Here is a 13,237-nt window from a genome sequence, read left to right as displayed (position 1 = left end):
ATGTCATTTGTATGAGTATATCAGAAGCAGGGGATGTGACAATAATCTTTCTGTTCACACTCCATTCCCGTTGCTAGACTTCGGGGAATCACTGCAGCGGGTGTTAGAAAGGCACATCCAGCCTCTCATTTGAGCCGGCAATACAATTGCAGTTGAGTGTCCATCTGAGTTATACCAGAACAGAACTAGAACCACAGAATCTTGGCTCAACTTTTAATCATATGTATTCTTCAACTCGAATTCTGCACAGCCTTTTAAAGCTCTCTTTTTCACTTTATTCTTCTTCACTCAGTGTCTGGTGATTTGTTTGCACTGATGGCTCATGACCTGCGTTTGACCTGTTAGACCTGTTGTTCTGTGGACACAGGCACACTGCAGAAGCCACATATATCTGATTTATACTTTTACATTAGTTCTAACAAGAGCTTTTAGAATCTTCATGCTTTAATGATTGAGAAATAAGAATGAAAACAGAAGGACTAAGCATTTAAATCAGTAATTGAGAAATATAAGTCTAAGGAAATGGATGAATGACCTAAACTTTTCTTGGAAAATACTAGAAGTGTGCATAATAAGAGTTTTCATGTGCTTGAAAAGCTGATTTTAGAAAACGCATTGATGTATTCTCTGTTCTCAAATGACCAGTTGCTAGAAGTTTCTAAGAGGTCCCAATGAAATGATGTCTTAATTATACTATTTAAGAAATGAGAAAGTATCTGTTCATAACCAGATAATATTGGTAAACTATTTTTGTATCACTAATAAAATGCATTATAAAAACCACTGTTTTCTCCTTTTAACAGCAGAGAAAACTGGAACTCAGAAAAGATGAGACATTAAGACCTGAATCGTGCCTTTAAAGTTGTCTTATTTATGTAGAGAAATCGAAACTGTCATTGGATATTTGCTGGTTTTCTCTTTTAAAGTGGAGCTGTGCTTGCATTATTTCCAGGTACCCTTCAGTATATGGCACCAGAAATAATAGATAAAGGACCAAGAGGCTATGGAAAAGCTGCGGACATTTGGTCGTTGGGCTGCACCATCATCGAAATGGCCACAGGAAAACCACCCTTTTATGAACTGGGAGAACCACAGGCAGCTATGTTCAAGGTCACATTTCATATCTCTTAAATACCTTATAAACCAGTGGATAGAGCTATTGGGTGTTCCGTCTGTGTATGTCATATGTTTTCAGGCAAAAGGAAAGGAGCCTAAGTAAGCATTGTCCGAGAGCATGTTCAAGTTCAGGAAGGTTCAGTCCGCTTCATCAGTGTGTGTGCCTCAGATGGAGGGTCTGTCCGCCTTCATTTTCTCAGCTGTAAAGTGACATTAATTGTACCTTCCGTTGACCACCTTTTCACACCACTCCATGGAAGATGATTTCAGCTCGCTGGGGAACCCAGTATGAAAATCTTCCACAGCAGGAGATATAAGAACATTTTTTATCTATTTAAGTATTAAATGAAAGCAAAATTTCCCTTTACTTCTTTATCATAAAAGTTTGAAACCTCCATTGAAAAAAGGGCATGATTGCTATTTTAAGTACACCAGTTTTAGCTTCATATACATCCACTTCCAGCCTGTTAGCAACTCTTTGGGAGTGGGAAGCAGCCCCACCTCCCAAAATAGCAAGCATCTGATACCAAAACGGGGCTGAGAGCCCTGGGCCACCGCTTCCAAATCTGAGTCCCTGCTGTTGTCACCGGCCACCCACCAAGCCAGAGGGAAGCTTAAGCTGAAAACTTGTTTCCTGAGAAGTAAAACTCACATGTCTTCTGTTCTCTAAGGCAGAGCACTTTTGATAATTATTTATTTCTTCCCCTGCCACTGACCGTGTTTCTAGCACTCACTGCATTTGTGAATAGCCTCTGAGGAGGAGTTGTGTGTTACACACTTCTGCTTTTGTACAAAGCTGGGCTCACTTTGAGCTTGAAGGTGGTGTGATGGGACGCTGCTGACCTGGAAATGAGTAGCGTCACCAAACCTGAAGGGCAGTGAGAACTGCCTTTTTTGACATGAATGAGTGGCTTTCTCTTCCTGGTCGATCTCTCAGGTTTTTACCGATGTCTAGGACTTCACTCTGAAATGCTGCGATGTTACCTGTCGGTGCAGGGATCATTATACAGTGTGCGTTAGATGAGACTGTAGGCTCTGGGGCCGATGTGCAGTGTTTGAATCCAGGCTCCAGCACAAATTACCAGCCTTCTTTTACCTCGGTTTCCTCATCTCCAAAATGAATATAATCTCCAAAATGGATACTACGTATGTGGCAAACATTTTTTGAGGAATATATCAGATATGTGCAAAGCACTGAGAATAGTAAAGGCTGTATAAATATTACAAATAACTATATATTATTCTCTATGTAATAATACATTTATATAGCCTATATAATGAAAAAGATCCCTTAGGAAATTTTCTCTTTACTAAAACATGAAAACATTGAAAAACATTTTTAGAATGGCAGCAGTGAGAATAAAATTATAATTGTTATAAAAATTCTATTTAAAGTATTTTTAATGTAGGCAACTTGAGACAGGGAAATATTCATAACTCATGGCATAAGGAAAAGAGCACAGACTCTAGGCCAAACACATTCAGGTTGAAATCCCAGATCTGCCTTTTGATAGCCATATAGCCTGACTCCTCTGGGCCTCATCTTCCTCACTGGTATAACAGGTGTAATGTTTAATCCACAGGGTTATTGGGAGGGTTCAGTGAGATTCACTGACTGGAAATGGAAGAAGCCAAAGCACAGTGTCTGGCACTTAGCTATTATGACCCACATAGTGGTCCCAGTTAAAAATGCCTTTTTTGCTTGCCAGTGTGCTCACGTGCCCTAAAGCTTTTCGGACTGAATCATTACTTCATAGTGCCGCCTGTAGTCTTAAACCAGTTACAAAAGCACTCTGGAAACTTTCCATAACCTGCAGAAAAAATACCCGGTCTCACTTCAGGAAAGTCTGTGAGTTCGTAGTGTGTGATAAAAGATTTTGTTGCACTAGGAGAGCAAGTCGTGAAACCTGGAGCTTGAGTGATGCAATGTCACCCAGAAGTCACTTTATGCTATGTTGTAGGTGGGAATGTTTAAGGTTCACCCGGAGATCCCGGAGTCCATGTCAGCGGAGGCCAAGGCATTCATATTGAAGTGTTTTGAACCAGACCCTGACAAGAGAGCCTGTGCTAACTACTTGCTTGTTGATGAGTTCCTAAAAGTTTCAAGCAAAAAGAAAAAGACACAACCTAAGCTTTCAGGTACGTTGTTGCACTGAAGAGGGTATGGGTCAGTCATGAAATCCTAAGCTTTTTTGAGATGGACAGTGTTTCAGGTCAGCTACTCTGTAGCTATCACTGGGAATCGTGTAAACACTGGCACAGTTTCAGTGTTAGGAAGCTGTGTTACCACCACCCTCACAAATGCCAGGATCTCGTGTGTAATAGTCTGCCATCACCTGGTTAGTAGGTGTTTAAAACTATCATGGCATTCCTGATATGTAGCATATCTGTAGCACCTGATTTACACTTTCACCTTTGTATATCAGAAATATACAAAGGTGAAAGTGTAAAAGGGGTGAAATACAGCCTTTTAGCATTGAAACTTCAAATTACCACTGATGGGCTACAGAGCAGAGCTGCTACACTTCCAAGCTGTTTAGATAATGTTCTTTTAATTTCAAGCAGTAGAAAATGAATACCTATGGCCTCTTACAGAATATCTTTCTGAATAATTAACCCCCCCCAAAAAGAAGGATCACCAGTTATAAGTAAAACAGCAGTGTAAAAATATAAATGGTATATTTGCAATAATTTCCACAGCTCATTCTGAGAGAAGAAACAGGTAAATGGTCTAGTTGTTGCTGGCAGTTTTGGTGTTTGTATGGGATGGGGGTGGGCAGGTGGAATGCTCGGAAAGGACACCAATTCCCATGTCGGGTCCCCACTTTGTGTGATTCCTCAGTGTAACAACAAACCCAGTGTGTTTATATTGCTCTTTGCTTTTCTTCCCACAGCCCTTTCACCTGGATCAAATGGTGAGTTTGTTGTTATATTTTCCACTGAGCTGAAGCTTGGTGATCAGCTCTAGATCGCCCATCAGATAGGTTCACCCTCCACTCCCTGCTTTCGTGGGCGGCTGGGCGGCTGCTGGGGACCAGGGACGTGTGCAGCTGCAAGCCCAGCCGGGCGCATGCTGTCGGAAACCCTCCCCTTTCTCTTCCATGAAGGAAGCTTGAATTGTTCCTCCCTAAGTGCAAGGTGGTGTTTGTATTTTTGAAATCTTCAGTTTGAGTGGAGTCCACACTTTCTTATCTTAGAACCAGTTGGCCACCCAGTGGATTTCTTGTGGAAAATCTCAATGCCAGACACCTTCTGCTGTCATCTCTGGGGTTGTATGTTCCCTCTAGTTTTAGTTGGTCAGGAGTAGTTGTATTTTGTTTTGTTTTTGTTTTATTTATTGATTTGAGAGAGAGAGAGAGAGAAACATCAATTGGTTCCATTTATTTATGCATTCATCAGTTGATTCTTGTATGTGCCCTGACCAGGGATCAAACCCGCAACCTTGGCACATCAGGACAGCACTCTAACCAGCTGAGCAACCCAGCCAGGGCCTTTGTTTTGTTTTTTTAATACTGGCTTTGCAGATCTACCTGGGAAGGTAAATTTACTCTAGGAGGAGCAACTAGTTTATGTCAGGGAATAATAGAGGAACGACCACAGTTTTACATTTGCCTGAGTTGGGCGAGTTGTTGATCAAATACTGTGGTGGGGGTGGGGCGCTTAATGTGCGTTGTTCCCCCCACCAGGGCGGGTCTTTGCAGGCTCCTCTGGTGCCTCAAGCCCGTCAGCCTGGAGTAGAGACACGGTGGTCACTGTTTCTTAGCCCCAGCCTCTCCAGTTTTTCATCTTTACTTCTGAGAGTCAATAACTCTGAGGAGAGCCATCTCCCTCTCCTCCTTCTGCATGGGCAGCCCGGACTCTGGAGGGCAGTCGCTGCATTTTCACAAGGTAGAGCCCGGAGTGCTCCTCGGCCTTCCACCCAGCCTGCTTCAGGTGTCGTGAAATGGGCACTTGCTTCGAGTTATGCAGAAGTCGGTTCCGGTCCCGACTGGTCCCATTTTCTGAATAGGTGACATGCAGTGGTTTACCTGTTTCACCTGGTGTTCTATGTTGGTAAGGATACCTGCTTCACTGATTAGGTTCTGAGAACAGAATTTTAAAACTACACCAAAGCTTAGAGCCATGCCCAGAAACTCAATCTGTGATAGTTTTATCCCTTCCACATGGTTTGTGATACAGGAAACAGATTCCCATCTCTCTCTCTCTCTCTCTCTCTCTCTCTCTCTCTCTCACACACACACACACACACACTTAAATTATGTGAACTCAACTATATATACTTGGGGAGAGAGGGAGAGAATTTCAGCCAACAGTTCTGCCCACAGGCCCTCTCCCTGAACATGTGCCTTAGAATAAGCATGAGGCGGCAGGTGTAAATCTGCTGAACTCATGGTCAGTCACGTTTCCCACGTGTCCACTCACCCTTCGTGCTCAAGGTCATTCAAGAGAACTTTGGGCTCTGCTCTGGCTTGAGAATCTAACTTCACTTAAGATATTATGGGATCTTAAGATTTTATAGAGTCAAAATGAAGAAGGTGGGCGTTGGGGTCGGAACTGAGTTCACTTGCTGACTGGGTGGCCTTGGAAAAATGGCTTCTCCTCAGTCACCTCCTCGCTGTGAATAATCACTGATCTGCAGTCGCCGTGGACAGAGTCAGGAGTCCCCTGCTGAGGGAGATCCCACGTCTTCCGGGGCAGTTGTCCATTCAGCCCAATCCGAAAGGACTTCAGTAAAGAGGGGGATTCTGGGAAACAGTGGATTTCCTTTTTTTACAATTTGACTTCTGCCTTGTTTAGTAAAAGACCTTTGTGGTATTGGGACATTTGTTAGATAAAGATGCTCCTGGCAAAAATTACTTTAAAACCAGGATTTGGCCCTGTCTGGCGTAGCTCAGTGGATTGAGCACGGGCTGTGAACCAAAGTGTCGCAGGTTCGACTCCCAGTCAGGGTACACGCCTGGGTTGCAGGCCATGACCCCTAGAAACCGCACATTGATGTTTTTTTTTCTCTCTCTCTTTCTCCCTCCCTTCCCTCTCTAAAAAATAAATAAATAAAATCTTTTAAAAAAACACACACAAAAAACAGGATATGATGAAATGTAGGCAGTTTCTCTTGTGCCAACCAGCCTCCATCAAAATAAGTGAAAAGCCCGTGTTTGCCATAGAATCAGAGTGTCTGAGAAGTAGGGGAGAGAACATCTAGTCCACTGGCTTCTGAAATTGCTGTTTAGTGGAGAATCCACCCTGGTGAGAATCCTCAGGCAGAGCCCAGACAGGTAGGGCTAACCACACATTCGTTGTAGGTAAAACAGGGTTGGAACCTGCGTTCTAGAATCTCATAATCCTACTCACTCACCCCACGCAAGGCAGCTCCAAGATGCTAAGGTGGACCCTTAAACCTCAGGGGAACATGGTTTAAAAATTGTGAATCTTGCCCTTCATTTTAAAAGATGTGAAAACTGTCAATGACCTTTCTAAAGTCTGATGGGGGCAATAAAAATAAAGGAATCGGAACCCGAGACATGCTGGGCCTGATGCTCCCTGCCCTGTTTCATGCCCCTGAGACATTCCTCACAGGGCCGGGGGGACCCACTCCTCGCCAACGCCCCAGCGTGGGTCACGTAATGAGCATGGGGGGGAAGGGTATCGTGACCAGCCTCTTACGTTGGAAGGAGACACTCAACAACTGATACTGCTCTCTTCAGTGGGTACTTCAGTGTGCGAACGTTTTTCAGAGCGTTAACTGTCTCCCCCTCCTGACAAGCAGAATACCTGCGGAGCATATCCTTGCCGGTGCCCGTGCTGGTGGAGGACACAAGCAGCAGCAGCGAGTATGGCTCGGTTTCTCCCGACACGGAGCTCAAGGTGGACCCCTTCTCTTTCAAAGCAAGAGCCAAATCCTGCGGAGAGAAAGATGCGAAAGGAATGCGGACCCTCTTCTTGGGGTAAAGACCTGACTTACGTTGGGTGAAAGAAGTGTATTGTGGGCCCTTTTATAAAGGCAACTGTGATTTACGCTGTGCAAATTATTACAGCATTCCAGATGAGAATTTTGAGGACCACAGCGCTCCACCTTCTCCTGAGGAAAAAGACTCCGGGTTCTTTTTGCTGAGGAAGGACAGCGAAAGGCGGGCCACCCTTCACAGGATCCTGAAGGAAGACCAAGACAAAGTTGTGAGAAACTTAATGGAGTCTTTGGCTCAGGTAAGACCTTTCCCAGAGACTTGGTTTTCCCAGGGCTGACACAGTGTAACTGTGGAGGCCAGTGGGAGTTCCACAGGAGACATGGAGACATGAGGCAGCAGCAGTGCCGTGACGACGTGCCAGACCTACCCCGCGGGGGAACAAGGCAGATCCCTTGTGCAGAAACCCCATGTTTAAGCATCAGCTATCTTTAAGTCAAAAGCGAAGTTTTTCATGTGGGTGAAGTTCCCTCTGGTCCCTACGAGCCTCTTTTACTTTTCATGTGTTCGTTCATGCGATCAACAGACACACACTGAGCGACGTGAACTGCTAATTCTGACAGTCGCTCGGGGCCACCTCTCAGGCAGTCCTCTGAGCGTTTAGGAAATATGGCAGATGCAGCCGAGACCCTGCGCTTGGGGCGCTGCACCTGGGTGGAGGACAGTGGGCAGTGGGCAGTAATTAGAGAGCGGGCCGGAGGCCATTTGGGCATGAAAACACCAGGCTGGCCCGTCAAACTCGGGTTCCCTCCTGTATTTGTTCGCTAACAGATTACCACGAGCTGAGCAGTTTAAATGACAGAAGGTTATTTTTCACAGTTCTGGAGGCTGAAAGTCTAAGAGCACGAAGTTGGCAGGTTTGGTTTCTTCTTGAGGCCTCTCTCCTGGGCTTGCAGTGAGCCTTCTCGCCCCGTGCTCCCCGGCTTTTTTTTCTCTGCGCCCCCTGGTGTCTCTTCCTCTTCTTAGTCCTACAAGAACAATAGTCCGACTGGGCTAGGGCCCCGCCCTACAATCTCATTTAACCTTAATTACCTCATAGAGATCCTGTCTCCAAATACAGTCACATTGGAGGTTAGGGCTTCAACACAAGAATTTGGGCAGGGGGAGGACACAGTTCAGCCCATAATACCCGGGAATGGGTTTCCTGGAATTCTGCTTACAGATAGGAGGAGGAATCCCCTTGCTGCTCTGCACCATCAGAAATGGTTTCCCCAGCTCCAAGCCTCTAGGGTACCCTCTCTGGATACACGCCCCCACAGACACATTCGGTCCCAGACTCGGCTGTTTCAGTTGTCGTATGAGCACCAGGGACTTGTCCGTGTGCTTCAGCTCCTGTGGCCACGACCTGTCCTCCCTGATTAGCTTGGACTGCGTGTACTTTCTTCTCTCCCTTTTGACCTGGAGAAACAGCTGCAAAAAGGGTGGAGCTGAAGGAGTTGGGTCAGGCATTTAGTTTCTCAGTCCAGCAGTTTACCTGTCCTCGGCTTGGATTGGGGTGTGCATGGACCAGGCAGGCTCGTGCGCGAGTGTGTGTACACATTTCTTGGCTCTTCCTGTTCAGCCCCAGTTGTCTTCGTCTTGAGAACCCCATTAAGTGTCTCTGCTGACTCCATCACCTTAGGAGTTCTCTACTGTCCACCTTTGTTGATCACACAGGAGGAACTGAAAGGGTCTCTGGGTACAAGGAGAACTGAAATGAGCACCATCTGTGTTTTCTGGGAAAACCCTGACTTGAGACTAAAGGAAACTGCCTCGAATAGTTACTCTGAGGCCCAAGAAGGAGGGGCTCTGAATGGGGGGTAGCCAGGGCCCTCAGAGGGGTGGGATGAGAGCATGGGGTGCTGCCCAGGAGTGGGAGGACATGGGAACGACCTTGAACCTTTAGCTTTCTCTCTTGCCTTTCCTTCCTCTCACTGTGATAACTGAGAATTGGATGGCGTGAGATAGGAAGGGGAACCAAGTTCAGAGGGAAAGAGCAATCAGGCAGCACTTGGAGGTCAGTGCATTTATTCACAAATACTGGCATCTACTACATGCCAGGCACTGTTCTGTGTACTAGGGACACTACAGTGAACAGAACTGGGGGAAAAAAAAAACTGCATCCCATTGAGGCTATCATTCTACAGGAGGAAGGCAAACATAAAAAATGAGTAAGTATGTATTTAAATACACAGGGTGGAGCAAAAGTAGGTTTACAGTTGTTTGCATGGAAAATAATAAGTAATACAAGAATAAACTGTACTGTGTACTCAAAACTATAAACCTACTTTTGCCCCACCTTGTATGGTAACATATATAATTAAATATATAGTTATAATATGTAATCATAATAAGCATTGTAAAAATAATAAATTTTAAGCCATTAGCAATAACAAGCAATTTCTGGGGGTCAGGTATGTTCCTTAGGCTGTCATAGGCACTTACTCCTCTAGCCCTCATGACAGGGGCACTACAGCCATGGCTCTGTTAGCACCCTTGTTCTGCAGAGGGGCAAGTAACTAGCCTGGGCCACGCAGGTCTGAGTGGCAGAGCCAGGCAGTCTGGCTCCTGGGTCTGTACTCTTAACCACCACACTGCTCTCCTTCCTGGGTGACAAATGGTGACAAGTGCTGGGAGAAACATAAAGCAGGGGAGGGGATGGTGTAGGGGGGCAGTGCGGAGGGAATTACTTTTAGCCACTGTGGAGTGAAGGGCTCCCCTCTGGCCACTAGTGTAAGATGCCTGTTTCGCGCCAGAAACATGGAGCCCAGGGATTGCTTAAATCTCGTACTCCTCCCCAGAGCGTGTGCTTTCCCAGCACTGAAGAGGGCTGCCTGGGGTTTTTCTTCGTCTCCCTGCTGGACCATATGTCCACCAGGGCAGAGCCAACCTTGATCACTGTCATTGTCCCCCATCCCATCACAGAGCCCAGCAAGAGATTTCACTCCCATAACTGTGCTGAAATTCTTAAATTTTGATGTTGGCTAATCCTGTTCAATTTTTTTTGTGATCTCATTTTTTAATCACACTTGCACACTTGAATGTTCTTTGTACATGGAGAAATGAAAGAAAACCTTAAGTTAAAATATGCCATCAGAGGGCATGCCTTGGTGCAGCAATAGGGCAGGACTAGTGAGGACCAGAAACTGCTGGTCAGAATCACATGCTAAATCCAGAATCATCAAGTAACAGCAAGGGTCCTTCTGATCATACTGCTAAGGACCCGTGAACCCTTTCCTGTGATACCACCTGACAATCTAGTGATAAAGCAGGTCCTGGCCCAGGCTTACTGCTGGCTCTTCAGCTGTTTGGGTCAGAAGAATGTAATGATTGGGAGCGTGGGCTCGGCCTCAACTTGCCTCTATTTGTGGGACCTGGTTCCACCACTTTAAATTAAAGGCTGTGTGATTTGGGCAAGCTATTTAACTGCTCTGAATTGCCTCGTCTGCAAAAAAAGAGAAAATACTATAAGGAAAAGCTAAGATCATGAGCAATTGAGATGGCAATAGAAAGTGTTCCACAAATGTTAACTATTATTATTGTTGTTAGCAAACAGGCTAATAACAATTATTTATTATCTTTACATTTTTTTCTGCAGCCAGATAGAAATAATTCTTTTCATTGTATTAAACATTTCCAGATACAACCTTCCTTTTAAGCCTATCCTTAATAACAAGACCAAAGTGTAGATGTTGGTCGGGCCCTGAAAACTGCCCACAAAAGCCCTTTCAGTCTGTAGTGTCCCTACAGACATCCACTATGGCGTCCCTGGAGACATCCACTCATCATTTTTAAGGAAATTTTAAAATTAAAGAATAGAGAGCACCTTTGCAGAAGATTCTGTGATGGTACCAGGCATGCTTAGAAAAAGGCACCCTGTCAAATGCTACCTTTGGAGAGTGAATCAGGCTTACGTGATAACAAAGGAGCCCATTTATGCAAGCACATTCGTGAACGCACATGGAGATAGGAAATAAAAACACAAATAATGATTATGTAAGTGGCTGAAATACTAGAGAGAATACATTTCCCGAAGTAAACAGCATTCCTTTGTAGGACAGTGGCCCTCACATCCAAAAACCAGGAGCAACATGCTTTTCTGTTGTAAAAACAATGCTAATGTCAAAAATGCTTGCTGTTTAAACTGCTGGCAACCATGGTTTTTCACTAAGCTAAGCTTCCAATTCCTGAGTAACACATTTTTCTTCCTGAACATATTTTCATGTTATTACGATATTGCCTGTGAACCTTTACTTTGGGGGTAATTTAATTCTTGGTAAGAAAAGAAACAGTTTATAATTGTTCCCAGTCTGATTTTAAAATATTTCCTTAATGACAGCTTTCAAGCTGCAATATAATCTTTTCTCATGCAAACATTAAGCATGAGAGAGAGCTTCCAGATGAAAATATATTGAGAGGAGGAACTTGATGGGGTATTTCTCTTTTATTGTAATAGAATACTAGAAATTGTGATTTTCACAACCCAGTTGAGGAATTTAATTTTGATGATTCCATAATAGAATGTATGAGTTAGAAATAAGCATAATAAAAATCCTGAGAATAAATAACATCCTACTGTCATCTTTAAGAAAGCAGTGTTTCTTGAGCAAAGGAAAAAAACAAATTCAACTTGAGAAGGGAATTTTAAAGGTACTTTGGTTTACTTTTATTTATTTATTTATTTATTTTTTAAGATTTTATTTATTTATTTTCAGAGAGGGAAGGGGGAGAGAAAGAGAGAGGGAGAGAAACATCAATGTGCAGTTGCTGGGGGCCATGGCCTGCAACCCAGGCAAGTGTCCTGACTGGGAATCGAACCTGCGACGCTTTGGTTCGCAGCCCGCGCTCAATCCACTGAGCTATGCCAGCCAGGGCTCCATTGATCAATTCTTATAACTAATTGCCTCATTGGTGGGTAAGGAGTTGTTTCAAGGACGGAGTGTGGAGCAAGCCCCTTTCAGCTGCAAGGAAGTGACACACTCCAGGGCGACTGAAGTACTGGGGACATGCAGGTAGAGACACATGAGGGAAGTGGACTCTCAAGGTAGTCCTGCCGCGGTGCCTCGACAAGCCTGGAGTGTGATTCCAGGGGACTTCAGGTTCCTGGATTTTGTGCACCTGACTTGGTGGCTGTGGGCCTTTCGGTGTATCGTTCCTGTTTGTGTCCACTTCTCTCCATATCGATTGTCACTCTCAACTTCATGGTTTCAGCTTCCTTATGACTGGATGTACTCTTGTCCCTGTTTTATGACATCCCTCTCTGGGAGACTTTGAGCTTGAGGTCCTGTGGCTTATTGCTTGAATCTCTCCTTGGTTCCTGATTAAAAATTCTGAGAGCGAGAATCTTACTGCCTCTGCCTGTCTCTGCTTGGGCAAAGCTTTGTATATCTGACTGTATCATGGCTATTAGCCAACATATGGGGTAGGTGCCCTTCCTCCCAAAATCCGATTATTTCTTGGGGAGGGACGTAGAAGGGAAAGGAGCCATATCATCCAAATGGGGTCTTCTTCCTTGGCGGGGAGCATTTGGAAGCCCAGACATTCTCGGCAGGAGCTGTGGGAGTGGCAGGCCTGTGCTGATATGTCCAGCATGATTGAGTGACATGGTTTTTATTCGCAGGGGTCCGAAGAACCGAAACTAAAATGGGAGCACATCACAACCCTCGTCACCAGCCTCAGAGAGTTTGTGAGATCCACTGACCGCAAAATCATAGCCACCACGCTGTCAAAGCTGAAGCTGGAGCTTGACTTCGACAGCCACGGCATCAGTCAGGTCCAGGTGGTGCTCTTCAGTTTTCAAGATGCTGTAAGTGTGGTCTTTTTGCCAAAGTTTTCCCACAAGCTCCGGCTAAAATTAGTCAGAAAAAAATTGGATGAAACATTCAGTTCTGTTATCTTTGCTTTCTTTAATAATTTCAGTGAACTGTCTTCCCCTTGGATAAGTGTGAGATGGTGGACCTTTTGTGTGCTTGTCAGTGTGAGATTTGTTTTCTGTATTTGCATCTTCCAAAGTTAGATACACATAAAATTGAACACTGTGTAACATAGCAAAAGTCGTAAACATCTTCCAGGGCTGACCTTTGTTCTTACGCATTAAGCAGTGGGTCACTATTTTGGTGACTTGAGCAGCAGAAACACTCTTGAGTCATGCACTTTCCAATTCTGTGTGGCAGGTGCCA

At 44.7% G+C, this 13,237-nt stretch overlaps 1 protein-coding gene across 2 annotated transcripts in view; it reads left to right on the top strand.

Annotated features, from left to right (window-relative positions):
- MAP3K5 (mitogen-activated protein kinase kinase kinase 5) overlaps positions 1-13,237 on the top strand; it is a 180,914-nt gene that overhangs the window by 146,728 nt on the left and 20,949 nt on the right. Inside the window, exons 19-24 of one of the 2 annotated variants that reach the window (XM_028508900.2) lie at positions 953-1,110; positions 3,078-3,255; positions 4,011-4,031; positions 6,884-7,061; positions 7,152-7,320; positions 12,679-12,864. In XM_028508900.2, the coding sequence (XP_028364701.1) occupies positions 953-1,110; positions 3,078-3,255; positions 4,011-4,031; positions 6,884-7,061; positions 7,152-7,320; positions 12,679-12,864 (890 nt within the window). The remainder of the gene's footprint in view (positions 1-952; positions 1,111-3,077; positions 3,256-4,010; positions 4,032-6,883; positions 7,062-7,151; positions 7,321-12,678; positions 12,865-13,237) is intronic. The other variant, XM_036024775.1, reaches the window with a different exon arrangement.

Source organism: Phyllostomus discolor, chromosome 4, assembly GCF_004126475.2.
Source record: "Phyllostomus discolor isolate MPI-MPIP mPhyDis1 chromosome 4, mPhyDis1.pri.v3, whole genome shotgun sequence".
Taxonomy (NCBI): domain Eukaryota; kingdom Metazoa; phylum Chordata; class Mammalia; order Chiroptera; family Phyllostomidae; genus Phyllostomus; species Phyllostomus discolor.
Note: the sequence above shows the minus strand (reverse complement) of the source record. Positions and strands in the feature narration are given on the sequence as shown.